This window comes from Mesoplodon densirostris, chromosome 1 (assembly GCF_025265405.1).
Source record: "Mesoplodon densirostris isolate mMesDen1 chromosome 1, mMesDen1 primary haplotype, whole genome shotgun sequence".
NCBI lineage: Eukaryota > Metazoa > Chordata > Mammalia > Artiodactyla > Ziphiidae > Mesoplodon > Mesoplodon densirostris.
The window spans coordinates 33,685,998-33,700,479 of NC_082661.1; the positions used below are offsets into that span (position 1 = coordinate 33,685,998).

At 43.7% G+C, this 14,482-nt stretch overlaps 1 protein-coding gene across 10 annotated transcripts in view; it reads left to right on the forward strand.

The window, feature by feature from the left end:
* Positions 1–14,482, forward strand: part of SORBS1 (sorbin and SH3 domain containing 1) — a 204,108-nt gene that overhangs the window by 145,288 nt on the left and 44,338 nt on the right. For 5 of the 10 annotated variants that reach the window (XM_060101735.1, XM_060101746.1, XM_060101771.1 and 2 more), the window contains 2 exons: positions 3,146–3,229; positions 12,412–12,461. In XM_060101735.1, coding sequence (XP_059957718.1) covers positions 3,146–3,229; positions 12,412–12,461 — 134 coding nt within the window. Of the gene's footprint in view, positions 1–3,145; positions 3,230–7,404; positions 7,471–8,022; positions 8,125–12,411; positions 12,462–14,482 lie in introns of all 10 variants that reach the window. The other 5 variants (XM_060101755.1, XM_060101778.1, XM_060101765.1 and 2 more) reach the window with 2 other exon arrangements.

Here is a 14,482-nt window from a genome sequence, read left to right on the forward strand (position 1 = left end):
TTTTCAGGCTGTGTTCCTTTTACTTTCCTCCAAAGTCCCTTATAGAACTGAACTTCAGCTCAATTCAATAAATATATACAATTGGCCCTTGAACAACATGGGTTTGAACTGCACAGTCAACTTATACATGGATTCTTTTCAATAGTAAATGCTATAGCCCTACACAATCGTGGTTGGTTGGATCTGTGGATATAGAGGAACCATGGCTACAGAGGGCCAACTGTAAATTATACTTGGATTTTTCGATTGCATGCACCCCTAATGCCCGCACTGTTCAAGGGTCTGCTGTATAGAATAACTTTGATGTGCCAAGCTCTGCATTAGATGTTGGAGTTCCTGCTCCCATAGGGGTATAGTAGGAAGGACAGACATTAAAATCATTATCACAGACACGATATATATTTGAAAGTGTAAAACAAGGGGATTTACCCAACTTGGTTTCTTCCCATTTCACTGTCACCTTGAATTCCTTCCTGACTTTTCAAGTTTGTCACTTGCCCCTGTTTTAGCTTAGTGTCATCCACAAACTAAGCAGGCCCGCCCCCTTCTCATGGGGAGTATGAGAAATGTAAACAGCACTGGACTAGGAATTGCAAGGTCGGAGTTCTGAGTTTGAATTCTGACTCTGCCTTATGTCTTGGGACATCGCTTAACCTTTCTGAACCACAGTGTTTTCATCTATAAAATGAAATTATTATCTGGCCTGCCAGCCTCACTGAAGCACTGAGTGAGAGGATCATGTGTGATAATGTGGCTTAAAGATCTATGACCATTATAAAGTGCCATGTAAATGACCGGGCTACATTCAGATTATTTAATTAAAATCTGAAGCTAGTCTCTGGCTCCCGTCCAAGCAGCAAAACTGTCCTTCAGGACAATCAGGTGTCCCTCTCAAGTCACCTGCCTTTTCTGAGGATTTTGCCAAGCTGGGAAGAGATAGCCACCGGTAGCAGAGAACTCAGCCTGGCCTTGTGGAATCTGCTTTGCCTGCCAGTACAGAGAGCCTGTTCTGCATCCAGAAGGACGTTTTCTGCCTGTCTGTTCTGTACTTGGATATGTAGTGGAGTTATAAATGCAGAATCAAATGCTGTGTGGTATTGCCTCTTTAACTTTCTCTCTGGCAGCTCAGAGGGCTGAGGCTGGCTGCTCTGGGTCCAAGCTGGTTGACATACCTCCTGACTCAGTTCTCAGCCCGGCATTAACCTCAGCAGTAAAACAATCTGCAAACAACCTTTGACAATAAAATGGGTTAATTCTTTCAGGACTGAGGACCAAAACATTCAGGCAGTTTCCTGAAAGAGTTGATACTTTTTTTTTTTTTAATGAAAAGAAACTACTCCCAGAGAGCAATTTATAAATAGTCTTTTAAAATAATAAACATGAAATAGGTTTCATGAAACCCCATCATACAAGGATCTGGGGTGTCCCTGTGTCTAAACTGTCTCTCCTGAATAGTGGTGTCTTTGTAGATATTGCGCCTCATTTCACTGAATAAATACAGAATCCATTATTTTACATAATTGCAAAATCCATTGAGAAGGAACACGCATTCTCCAAGGTTTAAGCCCTACGCCCCTAAAGACAGTTGGAGGAGGTTTTAATCTGGATTCAAGAGGGCAGACTCTGTTTCAATATATATTTCCCTTTGATTTCAACGAACGTCTATCCAGTTAATTTCTTTTGAAGAAAAGTCCTCTGCCATATTTTCCTCTATTTAAAGCAAAAGTAGAAATAATGGTAAAGATTCTTATGGGGATTTTTGAAGAGATTGGTAAAGGTCACTAAGGAAGTTTACAGTCATTTCAATAAGCTACAAAAGGCCTGTTAACTGAATGTTAAGAAAAATGTATCCAGGAGGAGCAGCTTTGTGAAGGAGTCACTTGGAGATGCGTCCACAGGATCTGCAGTTTCCTTCCTCATGTGTCGTGGCCCTGAGGGCGTGAAGTTTCTTATGATGTTTTCAATCACAGTGGAACATGTACATTTTCTATTTCATATTGTTGTCAGCATATCACCACCTCTCTCTTTTGTGACTATCAAGATTTTTTGAAACGTATATACCCGTAGGAATTAAGCCGCGAGCCTCTCACACTTCTATCTGATGTGACCATATCTCCGGTTTATTAAGGGGAAACCTGATTTGCTTTCCAGGCATTCATTTTCCAACTAATTATTTCCGGGAACACATGCTCTTCCACAGAGCAAGGTACCAGAACTTTATAAATATTTGATTAAACATGAAATCCCATGGAATCATATTATCAGTCTGTGAACTACTTTTTAGAGTCGTATAAAATGAGAAATCTAACTTATTTTTGTAACATAACCCCAAAGTTTTTCCCCCCCTATCGTTCTGTTATCTGTCTTGTTCAGCTTTTCCCTTGCTTTATTTTTTCCCTAGTTCTTTAATGTTTATTTCGTAGAACACAAAGTATATTCTGTCTGTATTCATCCCCCATGGATGCTTGTTTAAAATGTTTTTTCACTTGTGTCTACTGTTTTTACTTACATCATCTTTCACTTTACTCTGTATGGGACATGGTTTCTCACCTACTCATGTGCCATTAAAGATGCAGTATTAACAAATTGGCTTTTATAAAAGCGTCAGTATTTGCTGCTTATTTTGAAAACCTTAAGGCAGCCTTGCAAATAAGTACTAAAACTGTACTAGCCCATAAAAAGTGTTTGCTGTACTCATCTGACATAGATGGCTAAACGTTTGATGTGTTCCCCAAGTTATTTGCTCTTAACTAATAGCTCTTTGTAAAGAGGGATAAGGGCTCTCTTTTCTCCCACCACTCTGACAATTGCCAAGGGAAACTGTCATGCCCATGTTCAGATCTGTTGGGAAGGCGGCAGTGTGGTGCAGCGTTCTCCATCTGTCGTCCCTCTGCCTTGGGACAGAGAATGACTCCCTCACTGCTCCCTACCTCAGTGTGCCTGTTTTCATAAACACATCCTTTCCCGCCTGTTTCAGCTCCCCTGATTTTGCTCATGTCAGTAAAGAAATGGATGATCGCTGCTGTTGAATGCAGGTGCTGTATATTTCTGGAAACCACTGCATCTCTACTGGCCGGTTCCTATGTAATCTCTGCATAATGTTATCCTTCTCTCTCTTCCATTTCCCTATCACCAACCCTTATAGAGTCGGGATATAAGCCCAGAAGAGATAGATTTAAAGAATGAACCTTGGTATAAATTCTTTTCGGAATTGGAGTTTGGGAAACCGGTAAGTTTAATAGCTTCAGTGGTTATAGACACCTGTTTTCATAGTGCTGTTGATGCATTGTTGCTGATTAAAAAATCAGACCTATTTGTAAAGAATTCAGGAAGTGGGGAGCAGCCTTGTTGGCTGTCAGTGGTGGGATTGTCTATTCTCGCTACAACCTGTGAGCTTTCCATTGCTTACTTCACCAAGAAAGGACAGTGAGCTCTAGACAGCATTTCTTGCTAGAAAATCCCCCAGGAGACATGGCTAAGTCATTGCTTGTTTCAGGACCTCCCACCACTAGCAACAAATACCACACACCTTGTAGATTGCATTATTTCGGCCTTTGGTTCAGTTCCTTGACCAAAGTCTTCATGGTGTACTGAAGACAACCAGGAAAACGCATTACACACTGAGAAAGACCAGCATTGTCACTGCTTTAAATAGAAATTTTAGAAGCACACATGAAAGGGAAGTGCCAGCGCAAGTGGAAACGGGCCTCTCTATGCAGAGGTGATCCTCGAATGCCATCCTGTTACAGGCGACTTTTAGGGAATGATTTCTATGAGGTAGGATAATATTTCCCAAAATTAGAAATGAGAGTTAGGAATTGTAGCAAACTTAGTATTCAGCCCAATAGCCTGTAGCTTCCCTGTGATGTGTCCGAGTTCGCTTTGGTACAAATTGATTTTTGGCACTTAAAGCAGGATTTTCTTGGACTTGCACCCAAAGGAGCATCAAACCAAAGGGAGAATTGAGCTCATTTTTCCACTGGAGATGACTGGAAACTGACTTTAAAGCTCCAGTTACTTTAAAGTCTTAATTATTACAGCTGCAAAAAGAATTTACAGGTGGAGGGATTTAGTGTATAAAAATAAAACATTTTATTAGATGTTTGTATGAGACTTTAAGCATTGAATCGGCATTTGAATCACCATGATTTAGAGTGATAGTTTTATTTGCAGATAGCAATTAACTTTATAGTTCAGTAAAATGTTAAATTCTGTAGTACATTTTTTAATGAAGATGAAGATGGAGAAATTTAACTGTTGCTCTGGAACTGCTGAGCTTTGGTTGAATGTTCAGTCATTTTCTGAGTTAGGAGCACCTGCCTTGCAAACACCCCTTCTTGTAGGAACAGGCATTCCTCCCACTTTGTCCCCTCCCTGACACTGTCACCTAACGTCAGCCGAGGTGTCCTGGATGAACAGCGCCACCTAATGACCAGAGAGGGAAGCATCCAACCCAAAGTCTGCACCATCTCCTCCCCAAAGCTTTGTTACACCCCTCACTTCTCCTCTCTCTCCCTGTTTCCTCTGCTGTCCACCATTCACACATCAATGAAGTCTACCTCACGCAGTCTCTTCCACATGCAAAGATTTAACAGTATCCTAACCCTTTTCCTTTTCTTTTTCTTAAAACCTGCTCGGGCCTCCCTGGTGGCGCAGTGGTTGAGAGTCCGCCTGCCGATGCAGGGGATACGGGTTCGTGCCCCGGTCTGGGAGGATCCCATATGCCGCGGAGCGGCTGGGCCCGTGAGCCATGGCCGCTGGGCCTGCGCATCCGGAGCCTGTGCTCCGCAACGGGAGAGGCCACAACAGTGAGAGGCCCGCATACCGCAAAAAGAAAAAAAAAAAAACAAAACTGCTCAATTATCTCACAAAAAAACCTGCAGAAATGTGTACCCCTGCCCCCTCAAAAAAAAGACCATGATTGGTACACGCAATAATAATGCCATGCTTTCATCAGAGAAAGCAAAAGATATTAGCTTTAAATTGTTTATAATAAGGAGTCTATGCCACTGAGTTTTGAAACCCTGTTCAGAATCCACAAATTTCTAGCCATCTCTTCATTTGCCAGATAACAAATAACTATTTTAGTTTTACTGAAATATTAACTTTTAGGAAAAGTTATAAAGCCATTTTTTTCTAATTAATTGTGATTGGTTTGTTTTATTAAATCTGTCATCGTAAATAATACTCTTTTCATTAGCAGTAGACAGCATTTCAGTCACAGCATATTTAGATAGGCTCCGTGAATAGCTCCGTGAATTAGCATCGTTTCTGCTGGAAACTGTAGTCTGAGCCCACACAACCAATCCAGACAAATGTTGACAACACGGTCCATTTGCGTACGGGGACCTTCCTATAATTTGTATTCCTAATTGCCTCTTAATTATTTAAAGACTTAGAGATGCTTTTCCAAAAGGTCATTTTCTCTGAAGCCAGAGTGTTCCTTGCATAGACCTTAGAGTCCTTCTTAAATGGGACTACCTCTTTTTTGTGTAGGTCTTTTAAAGTAATAGAAGATGATACTTTTGAAGACTTGCCAAAATAGCTTAATCAATGCCTATATCCTGAGGAACAGCACTGAGGTGAACGGGTGCTTATGGTCTGAGTCATCCTAAGGGTGGGCTTGTTATCTGGTTGAACCAGGTTGATGGCTCCCAGAGTTTGGGAGGAAGGTGTGATGGGGAGAAATTTTTTCTTCACTCCTCTCCTACCCCAATCAACTCTGGGCCACAAAAGAGCAAGAGACATAAATAAAAGGAGTATAATCCATGGCAGTTGTTTTGGAAGATTTTTCAGTCATTCAGAAGCAGAATGAAATTAAAACTACTATCAAACCACGTGGATCATTGTTTCTCCTTTTTACGCCATATGAACCTAGGACCCACTTGCCCCTAGTAAAGCCTGCTAGAACTTTAGACATTTATCCTGAACTCCTTTCTTCCTTGGCCCCTTCACTTAAAGCCACCCAAAATGAGCTGAAGTTTCAGCAAGCTCCTGACTGTAATACCTTTTAGGTCTAATGAGTTGTAGGATATCAACTAATTTAAGACTCCAGGGACCATTTGGGGGAAGATTATTTAAAACCAATTTAATTTGTAAGCACTGTCTTATTTTTTGCAGTAAGTAACTGAGTAGAGCTACCATCAGTGACTTGAAAACATCTCCATCCCCAGATGAACAATCCAACTGTATTAAGTGCTTAAAGATGAATGGTAATTGTCAGTGGCACTTACTTTACAAATTGCAGAATATATGCAATTTATATTACATACAGGAGTTACTGGTGAAGGCACCTTGGAATCAATTACGTTTCATTTGTAAAATCAATTACTTTTTATTTGGCCTGGAGTGTCAGCTTTTTCTTCTTTTTTCTCCCCCTAATTTCTACAGAAATTGATGTGATTTCTGTAAGTAAGCTTGGGGCAAAATGTAAAACTAATTTGAATGTTTCCATAGAGTTGGTTATGATGAAATCTGCACAGAATGATAGGAGTTATTAATGATCTCATCTCCTCAGAGGTCACTGTGTAAGAAATTTCAAGTCTAAGTGGGCAGAACACGAAGGTTTACTTAGTGGAAGAGAGGTTGCAAAGATAGAAGCGGCTTGTAACTTCCAGATGTCCTACCCTCTGGACCCCGCTTAAAACAATTCTCCTGGCAGATTCCTACTTCGGGAATGCAGTTCTAATTCTAACATAAACAGTTAAAGGAGAAAATAAAAATAACCTTACAGTTCACTGTTTAAATTCAAAGTATAAACTCTGCCTTCTAAGAGAGATGGAAGGTTTGACTCTACCATCAGCAGTATTATCAAAGTCTAGTTAAATTGTAAAAGGAGATTTTTTTTAAATTAGTGAAATTGTCTAGTTCTACAGTGCAATATTTAACACCTGTTTCATACATGGATTTCATTGCCACAAGCCACAGGAAGCACATTTAGCACCACGTACCCACCCTTGGTTAGATCTCCAAATTCACACGTTTATGAAGACAATGAATTTTACAGGGGAGAAGACTAGCTTCCAAAATGTAGGCTCTCAGTGTCCATCTTAGTTGGAAAAGAACAATGAGGAATTTAAATGTTTGTTTTTGTTCAAATTGGCGTTAATGCTTTTTTTTTCCTTTGTTCTTTTTAAAGTTTTCAATATTTAGAATCCAACAGTGATTGACTCTTGAGACAGAGATGCAGAAATAAACCTCCCACTTTAACATTTCCAGCTCCTGAGTTCCATGGGGTCCCCAGGTGGCCTCAGGAGACAGGGTGCCCCCTCCTTTTGTTTTTAGTTCACTTTTCTGTGTTGAGACAGTTCTCCTAGTGTTGCCCCTCTTGGTTTGAGCCGGTCTCCATGTTTGTCTTTATGTCTTTATGCTCATTTCTTCATTTCCTCCTCTGCTTCCCGTCAGCCTCCCAAAAAGATATGGGATTATACTCCTGGAGACTGCTCTATCCTTCCTAGAGAGGATAGAAAGGTAATTCCACTGTGGGCTGTGTGTGTGCGCTCTGGCCTGGCTAGTGTGCGTGTGTTGTGGGCTTTTTTCTTTTATTAAATTCCCCCCCCCCTTTTATTTTTAACTTGATTGTAACTTTTTTTTTTGGGGCTTGGTGATAAAACAGTTTAACAAAGTCTCTAAGACTTATACTAATGCGTAGAGGTTTTTAAAGCAACTGCTTATTCTTCTGACATATAGTATGCGTCATAGTCACCATACTCTGAAAATAAGAAAATAGGTATTTCCTAAAAGGTAGGTTTCTGGGGTCTGTGTAGTTCCTCTCTCTAGCAAGTACAGTAGAGTTTTGGAGCTCTGATTACCACGGGATTTGTATTCTCTCTGCCTAATGTTGCATTCTCTGTTTTCCTGTCTTTAACTCATTTCTAGTAAGCTCTTGTGTTTTAGTCATGCCATCTTTGCCTTATTAATGTATGATACTAAACAAACTCGTTTTTCAAACGTAACCTTCCATGCTGTCTGCCTTTCCTCCTAACTAAAACCCTCTTTCCCATCTTTTCTTTCTTGAACCAGACTAATCTAGAGAAAGATCTCAACCTCTGCCAAACAGAGTTAGAGGCAGATTTAGAAAAAACGGAGACGCTTAATAAAGCACCCAGTGCAAACCTGTCACAGGTATTTCTGAGTTTTTCTCGTGCCCTCAGTTCCCGTTGCTTTCTTCTTTGTTCTATGGTTTTTGATGTAGTTGGGGGTGATGAATGGTTATGCTGGTCATTTTTAAGCTGCCTGGCTTTCTGACTCCTGTTTTAGATCACCCCTGACCCCCAGCTTAAGTTTTGTTTGGATTTCTTTTGAGCTTGGCATCTTCCTTAAAGGGGATTTTTCAAATATATATGCAGGGTGGCTGGTGATTTAACTGCTCCCCCCCCCCCCCCCGCTTACCATCCTCTTTCTCTGCTTTCAAGGGGTCACCCTTTTAACTCCCCTTCTGCCCCCTTGTGTGTATACCTTCTCTGAGTTTTCAGGGAGCCTTTTCTGGGCAACTTCCGTGTCTTTTTTGCAGCCCTGGGAGATACCGACCTCAGAGATCATTTTCAAAAACACAGCGGCTGTGATTCGAGTGCCTCTTGCGTGCAAGGCACTGTCAGAATAGTAGTATTTGTAACTTGAAAGGTCAGAAAATTCTTAATGAAAAAATGCACTCCGGAGGCCAGACAACCTGGCCACAAGCGTTTGAAACTCTGCCTACATTGATGTTTTTAAAGGGAGCTATGTCCCAATGTGGTTTATTAAAGGATATGTCAGAAAGAGAGAGAGTCCAGGGTAAATGGGCTCCCAAGGCGAAGAAAAATACCAAATGTTTGGAGAACTACCCCCAGGGTTCCCTGACAAAACAAAGGAGATGCTTACAAGGAAAGGGTATCTTTATAGAAAATAAAAAAGGAATGCGGACACTGCTGAAGAGGCTAGGACGTCCACAGACTGTGGCAGGATAAATGGAAAATGCTACTGGACCATGTTATTCTTAAGCAGAACTGAGACAAGGAGGGTCAGGCCGCCAGTGTGTGCGACTTGGGTACGAAGTCATGTAGAGCCAGAGGCTCAAAGCAGGTGATTATGGCCGCAGCCAGGGACTCCTGGGATAAGAGGGGCAGAAGCCAAGCACTGCAAGCAGATCCAGGGGAGTTAGGGTTTGGGAATTCAGAGTCACCGCAGGATGAGGCAGCCAGCAGGACCAGCGGTTAGGCCCAGGGGAGCACAGAAGGTGAGCGACAGGGCATGCAGTCAGGCAGATGTGTGACGGGGTGGGCATAGTGGGGAGCTGAGTCTCCAACCAGGGCGGAGACTGGCACCAGCTGTAGCTGCTGTGGGAATGGAGGTCTGAGCTGGGTCTAAAGGAGGACTGTGGCTGCAGGTAAGTCCTGAAGTGAGCTGGGGGGCCAGAGGGGAGCCCGAAGTGAATCAGCAGGCACTTTTTCCAAAGTACTGTAATAAGAGTGGTTCTGTGACATGTGGCAGGGCGGACAGCAGCTAGAGAACTACTGCAGTAACCGCAGCCTCCTTGGGGCAGAGATGGCATCCAGTACCTACAACCCTGCCTGGGGCTAGGTGGGCCCGAAGAGGTGTCTGACGCATGAATGAGTCATCTTGACATTGGTTCAATTATGCGTTCCCCGTAGTCCCTAACGTGTGTGTGACGTGCTGAGGGAGGTTCTAAATCAGCAGAAGAGTGGACTTTGCCTTCAAGAACATGAAAGCTTAGTCACACTCATAAACAGAAGATCTCCAGCAGTACACAGCAATGCCTGGTAAGAGCTAAATGAACGCTACAGCCTCTAAGTGCTCACAAGAGGGGGAAATCTTCCAGGAAATCAGGGAAGACTTCTCAGGAGTTGGCCAAGATCTTAAGGGATTGATGGAGTTTAGGTACATGGCGAAAGTGGGGACCATCCATTTGAGGCATGGTGGAGAGCACAAAAGTGAACGTGTTTTGGATGGATTCAGGAATAAAGTAGATGAATTCATCTGTAATAGAAAATTGGGGGTGATAATAGTGGAAGGCAGGTTTGGGAAAAGAGGGTTGACCCTGGGTTGTAGAGGCTCCAAAAATATGGTTAAAAAGATGGTTGATTTTGCCCTCAAGTCAGTGATGTAATTCAGGACTAGTGTTTTAGGAAGGTTAGTGTCCTCGCTCTAGAGAGGTTGAACTGAAGGGATAACCTCCAGTTGGAGGTTGAGAGGGCAAGGAGGCTACTGCAGCAGTCCAGGCATGTAGGGGTGAGCACTCCAGTGGCACCAGCATGAAGGGATGAGGGTAGATGTGAAATCACAGAGGAAATTGCAGTGGGACATTTTAACTAATTGGTGTGAAGAACAAAGAATTGGGGGATGGGATGGAGACACAGACAACTGTAGGGTTTTGGCCAGGAACCTGGAAGAATGGGGACATCAGTATGTCACAGAAGAAAGGTGGGGAGAAAATCAGTGCAGAGGTAAGATGAAGGAGGTGGTTTTAGGTAGTTTATTTTCGAGGTGTTTGTTTGGTATCATATAGGGAATATCCAGTACACAGTTGGAAATAGAAAACTAGGTCTCACGAGAGGCAGGGACGTCGAAAGTCAATCCGAGTCACCTGAAGAGAAGTGATGGTTGAAGCCCTGGGAGCAGGTGGAGACACCCACCCTGGGAGTAGATTACAGATCGAAGAGAGAGTCATGCAGAGAGAAAGGATGGGAGACAGGCAGCTACCCGTCGGGATGTTGGATGACACAGAACAGGAGGAGGAAACAGGTCAGAGAAAACCAGAGTGAGGAGGAAACGTGAGAGGTGGAGCAAGTATGAGAGTTGCCCGAGGGGTCCCCCAAAAATAGACTCTGAGGGAAGGTCAGTGCATTTGGTAACCAAGAGGCTTCTAAAAACTTCAGAGGTTGCTGGGTAAGTAGTTGATGAGAGGTAGAGCATGTGGTGAAGAGTCAGGGGAGCCCCCAGGGATACAGCACTGATTGGCAGCATGTGCTTGTGGAAGGAAGGAAGGGGAATGTTTCCAGAGGACTCAGCAGGGTTGTGCAAAAGTTCTTCCAAGATGGAGACCCAGAACGGGGCAGGTGCCTAGGCTGGGAGACCCAGTGCGGGCAAAGGGGCTGGAAGGATGGGTGCGGAGGTGAGAGCAGTGCCTTCTCGGGAGTAGTGGGGGTGGAGGGCAGAGGAGGGCCGGGGGTGAGCCCCTGACGAAGGCTGCCTCCCCTCCCGTCATCCTCCCTCTCTCCCAATCTCTTCCTTTTCCTTCTCCTGGTGTTTTTCTTTCTCTCCTTTCCCCAAGTACCCTTCTCCTCCACAGAGCTTGTTTTCCTTGAAGTGGTCGTTAGTAGAGGTAGGAGCTTTTGGTTTTGGTCGTGCTGTGTGGCTTGCGGGATCTTAGTTCCCCGACCAGGGATCGAACCCGTGCCCCCGGCAGTGGAAGTGCAGAGTCTTAACCACCAGATGGCCAGGGAATTCCCAGGAGCATCTTTAAACGTTAACTTTCATGTTGATGTATTCAACTAACACATTATTTTAAAAAACAAATATATTGAACCCTTTGCCTTTCTTTCTCCAAGACAATAGAAACCTTGAACTCTGTAATTATGCTGCTTTTTCTCTGCATAGACTCTTGGTTTTCTTCCTTGTGCATAGGGGCCTGTAATTTAATAACATGTTCCCTCCCGTCACGCTGAAATGGTGATTAATAGGTTTTGTGAAACTGCATTTCTCCCCATTTCCACACTTCTCAATCTGCAGGGGTAAATAAATGATCTAAAAGTACGGTCTTTTAAAATGCATTTTTTTAAAAACACCTTTATTGGAGTATAATTGCTTTACGATGGTGTGTTAGTTTCTGCTGTATCACAAAGTGAATCAGCTATATGTATACATATATCCCCATATCCCCTCCCTCTTGTGTCTCCCTCCCACCCTCCCTATCCCACCCCCCTAGGTGGACACAAAGCACCGTAAAATGCATTTTTGTATGTTCTGTACCTGAAGTGTTGGGTGACACTGGCTGAGGCATGTGGGTGCATGAAGGAGTCTGGTGGGCTTGGCAGGGGCTCCGAGGGTGGGGGATAAGCTGCTGGAGGGTGCTGGCCATGTCACTAGTGCCTGTTGCCAAGCAGTGGGCCATCTTTCCAGTGGGCCTGCGACTGGAGATAAATGTAAGGAGTGGGGCGTCTCCCGACCCACCCAGAGAGCCCTGGTTGCAGCCACTGGGAGGCAAAAGCCCAGAAATCCTCCTTCTAGAGAAAGAGCACCACCTTCCGCCAGCACTGAGACCTTTCCAGCCAAGCTCCCCATCTCCCAGAGGGCTTTATCTAAATTAGGAAAGGAAAAGGACTTCTCTCGTTTTCCCCTTGGCTTGAAATATCTGAGTCGAAGTAAGTCATCTACATTCTTTTTTTTTTTTTTTTTTTTTTTTGACATTTACAGAGCTCAGCAGTCAGCCCCACTCCGGAAATTTCTTCAGAGCCTCCTGGATAGTAAGTTATCACTGTTTACATGGCTTGATGTATTAAATATCAGAAACGGGAAGAGGCTTGTGTTGTATTTTGCTATCAGTCTAGTGGATTTGAATGATGTACAGTTTGGTGAGCAATTATCGTCTTCAAATTATTTTTTTCCTCCTCCTTTTCCAAATTAATTTTGTGTTGATTCATATTACCTTTGATAAGCTTTTCCCTGTGTTGGCATCTTCACCTTTAGAATGTGTGCTGATCTTTGGGGGAACGGAGTGGGTGACTAAGACCACATCTGGTATAAAGGCGGGAGTGGGGTGAGGTCCTCAGGCTGGACCTATCACGAGTAAAGATGGGGCCAAGAGGGGGCTAACTTGTCTGATTCTCAGAGATCTTGGTTTATTTCCCCATACCAATTCTTAGAATTCTGCCTGAGTGATGAATGCACGTCCCACGCACTTCTTCATGGGGTGACCACCAGACTCCTTTCCCGTCCCCAAACCATCCCAGGTCCTCTCCTAGGTTACCTGTCTTTGTACTTTACTCTGCAGCTGTTATCCCAGCCGAAAATGCTTCCGTGCTGCTCCCTACCCTGACAAACATGGTGAATAGCCAGCACTTTAACTTGTATAAATGGGCCCTAACGGATCCTTCCTATACCCAGTCTCACATTAGTACCTCTTACGGCACTTACTTCTGTTGCTGTCTACCTGACTTATGCTCTTTTTTTTTTTTTTTTTTTGCGGTACACGGGCCTCTCACTGTTGCGGCCCCTCCCATTGCGGAGCACAGGCTCCGGACATGCAGGCTCAGCGGCCATGGCTCACGGGCCCAGCCGCTCTGCGGCATGTGGGATCCTCCCGGACCGGGGCACAAACCCGTGTCCCCTGCATCGGCAGGTGGACTCTCAACCACTGCGCCACCAGGGAAGCCCTATGCTCTTGTATTTTTATAACTATAATAAATTATGAACTCCATGAGGGCAAGGACTGCATCTCCATACTGCCTGGTGCACCCTATAGATTTGGGAGCTGTTCTGGTAGGAGCAGCTTCTCATCTCATCACCATTATATCACCATCTGTATCTCATTCTTTGAAATATGACAAGGAGGAAAGGCACATTATTACCTGTTCCATTTGGAATGGGTAAGTCCACAATGAGCAAAGTTCACCTCTTCAAACAGAAGCCTGACTTGGTCTGAATGCTGAGTGTATGGGGGCAAATATTATGGTCACTTGGGCATACCCAACCTATCGTATCTTGCCAAAGAAGGCATTTTGCAAGAGTAGTTTCATTTGAAAGTCAATGAGCTGGGATTAGGGTATTTTGGTGAAAAATTTCTTCGAGCGGCTGGCTGAGTGAATTTCTACCGGATCTAAGGCACTATGCTGCGTATTCTTTTTTTTTTTTAATATAAATTTATTTATTTATTTTTGGCTGTGTTGGGTCTTCGTTGCTGTGTGCGTCCTTTCTCTAGTTGTGGCGAGAGGGGGCTACTCTTCGTTGCAGTGCGCAGGCTTCTCCTTGGGGTGGCTTCTCGTTGCAGAGCACAGGCTCTAGGCACGTGGGCTTCAGTAGTTGTGGCACGAGGGCTCAGTAGTTGTGGCACACGGGCTTAGTTGCTCTGTAGCATGTGGGATCTTCCTGGACTAGGACTCGAACCTGTGTCCCCTGCATTGGCAGGCGGATTCTTAACCACTGCGCCATCAGGGAAGTCCTTATGCTGAGTATTCTAATAGGAGCGTAAGATGCAGTCCCCTAATAGTTTCAGGGGCAAAACACGCAAAAACAAACAAACAAAAGTTAGTAAATAAAAAGGCAATGTGGCAACTGAATGAAATAGATTGTAGGGGTTAAAAGTATTCGGAAGGCAGCTCCCACAGGATATCAGAGTTAAGAGTGCAGGTCTTGAATGAAATGATAATTTTAACGACTGATTGAGCGTTTACTATGTGCCAGGCCCTGTGCTTAGCATCGTATATACTTTACCTGATTTAGTCCTCAACATTTCAGGATCAGGCGTTATTTTTTATCCCCATTTTAT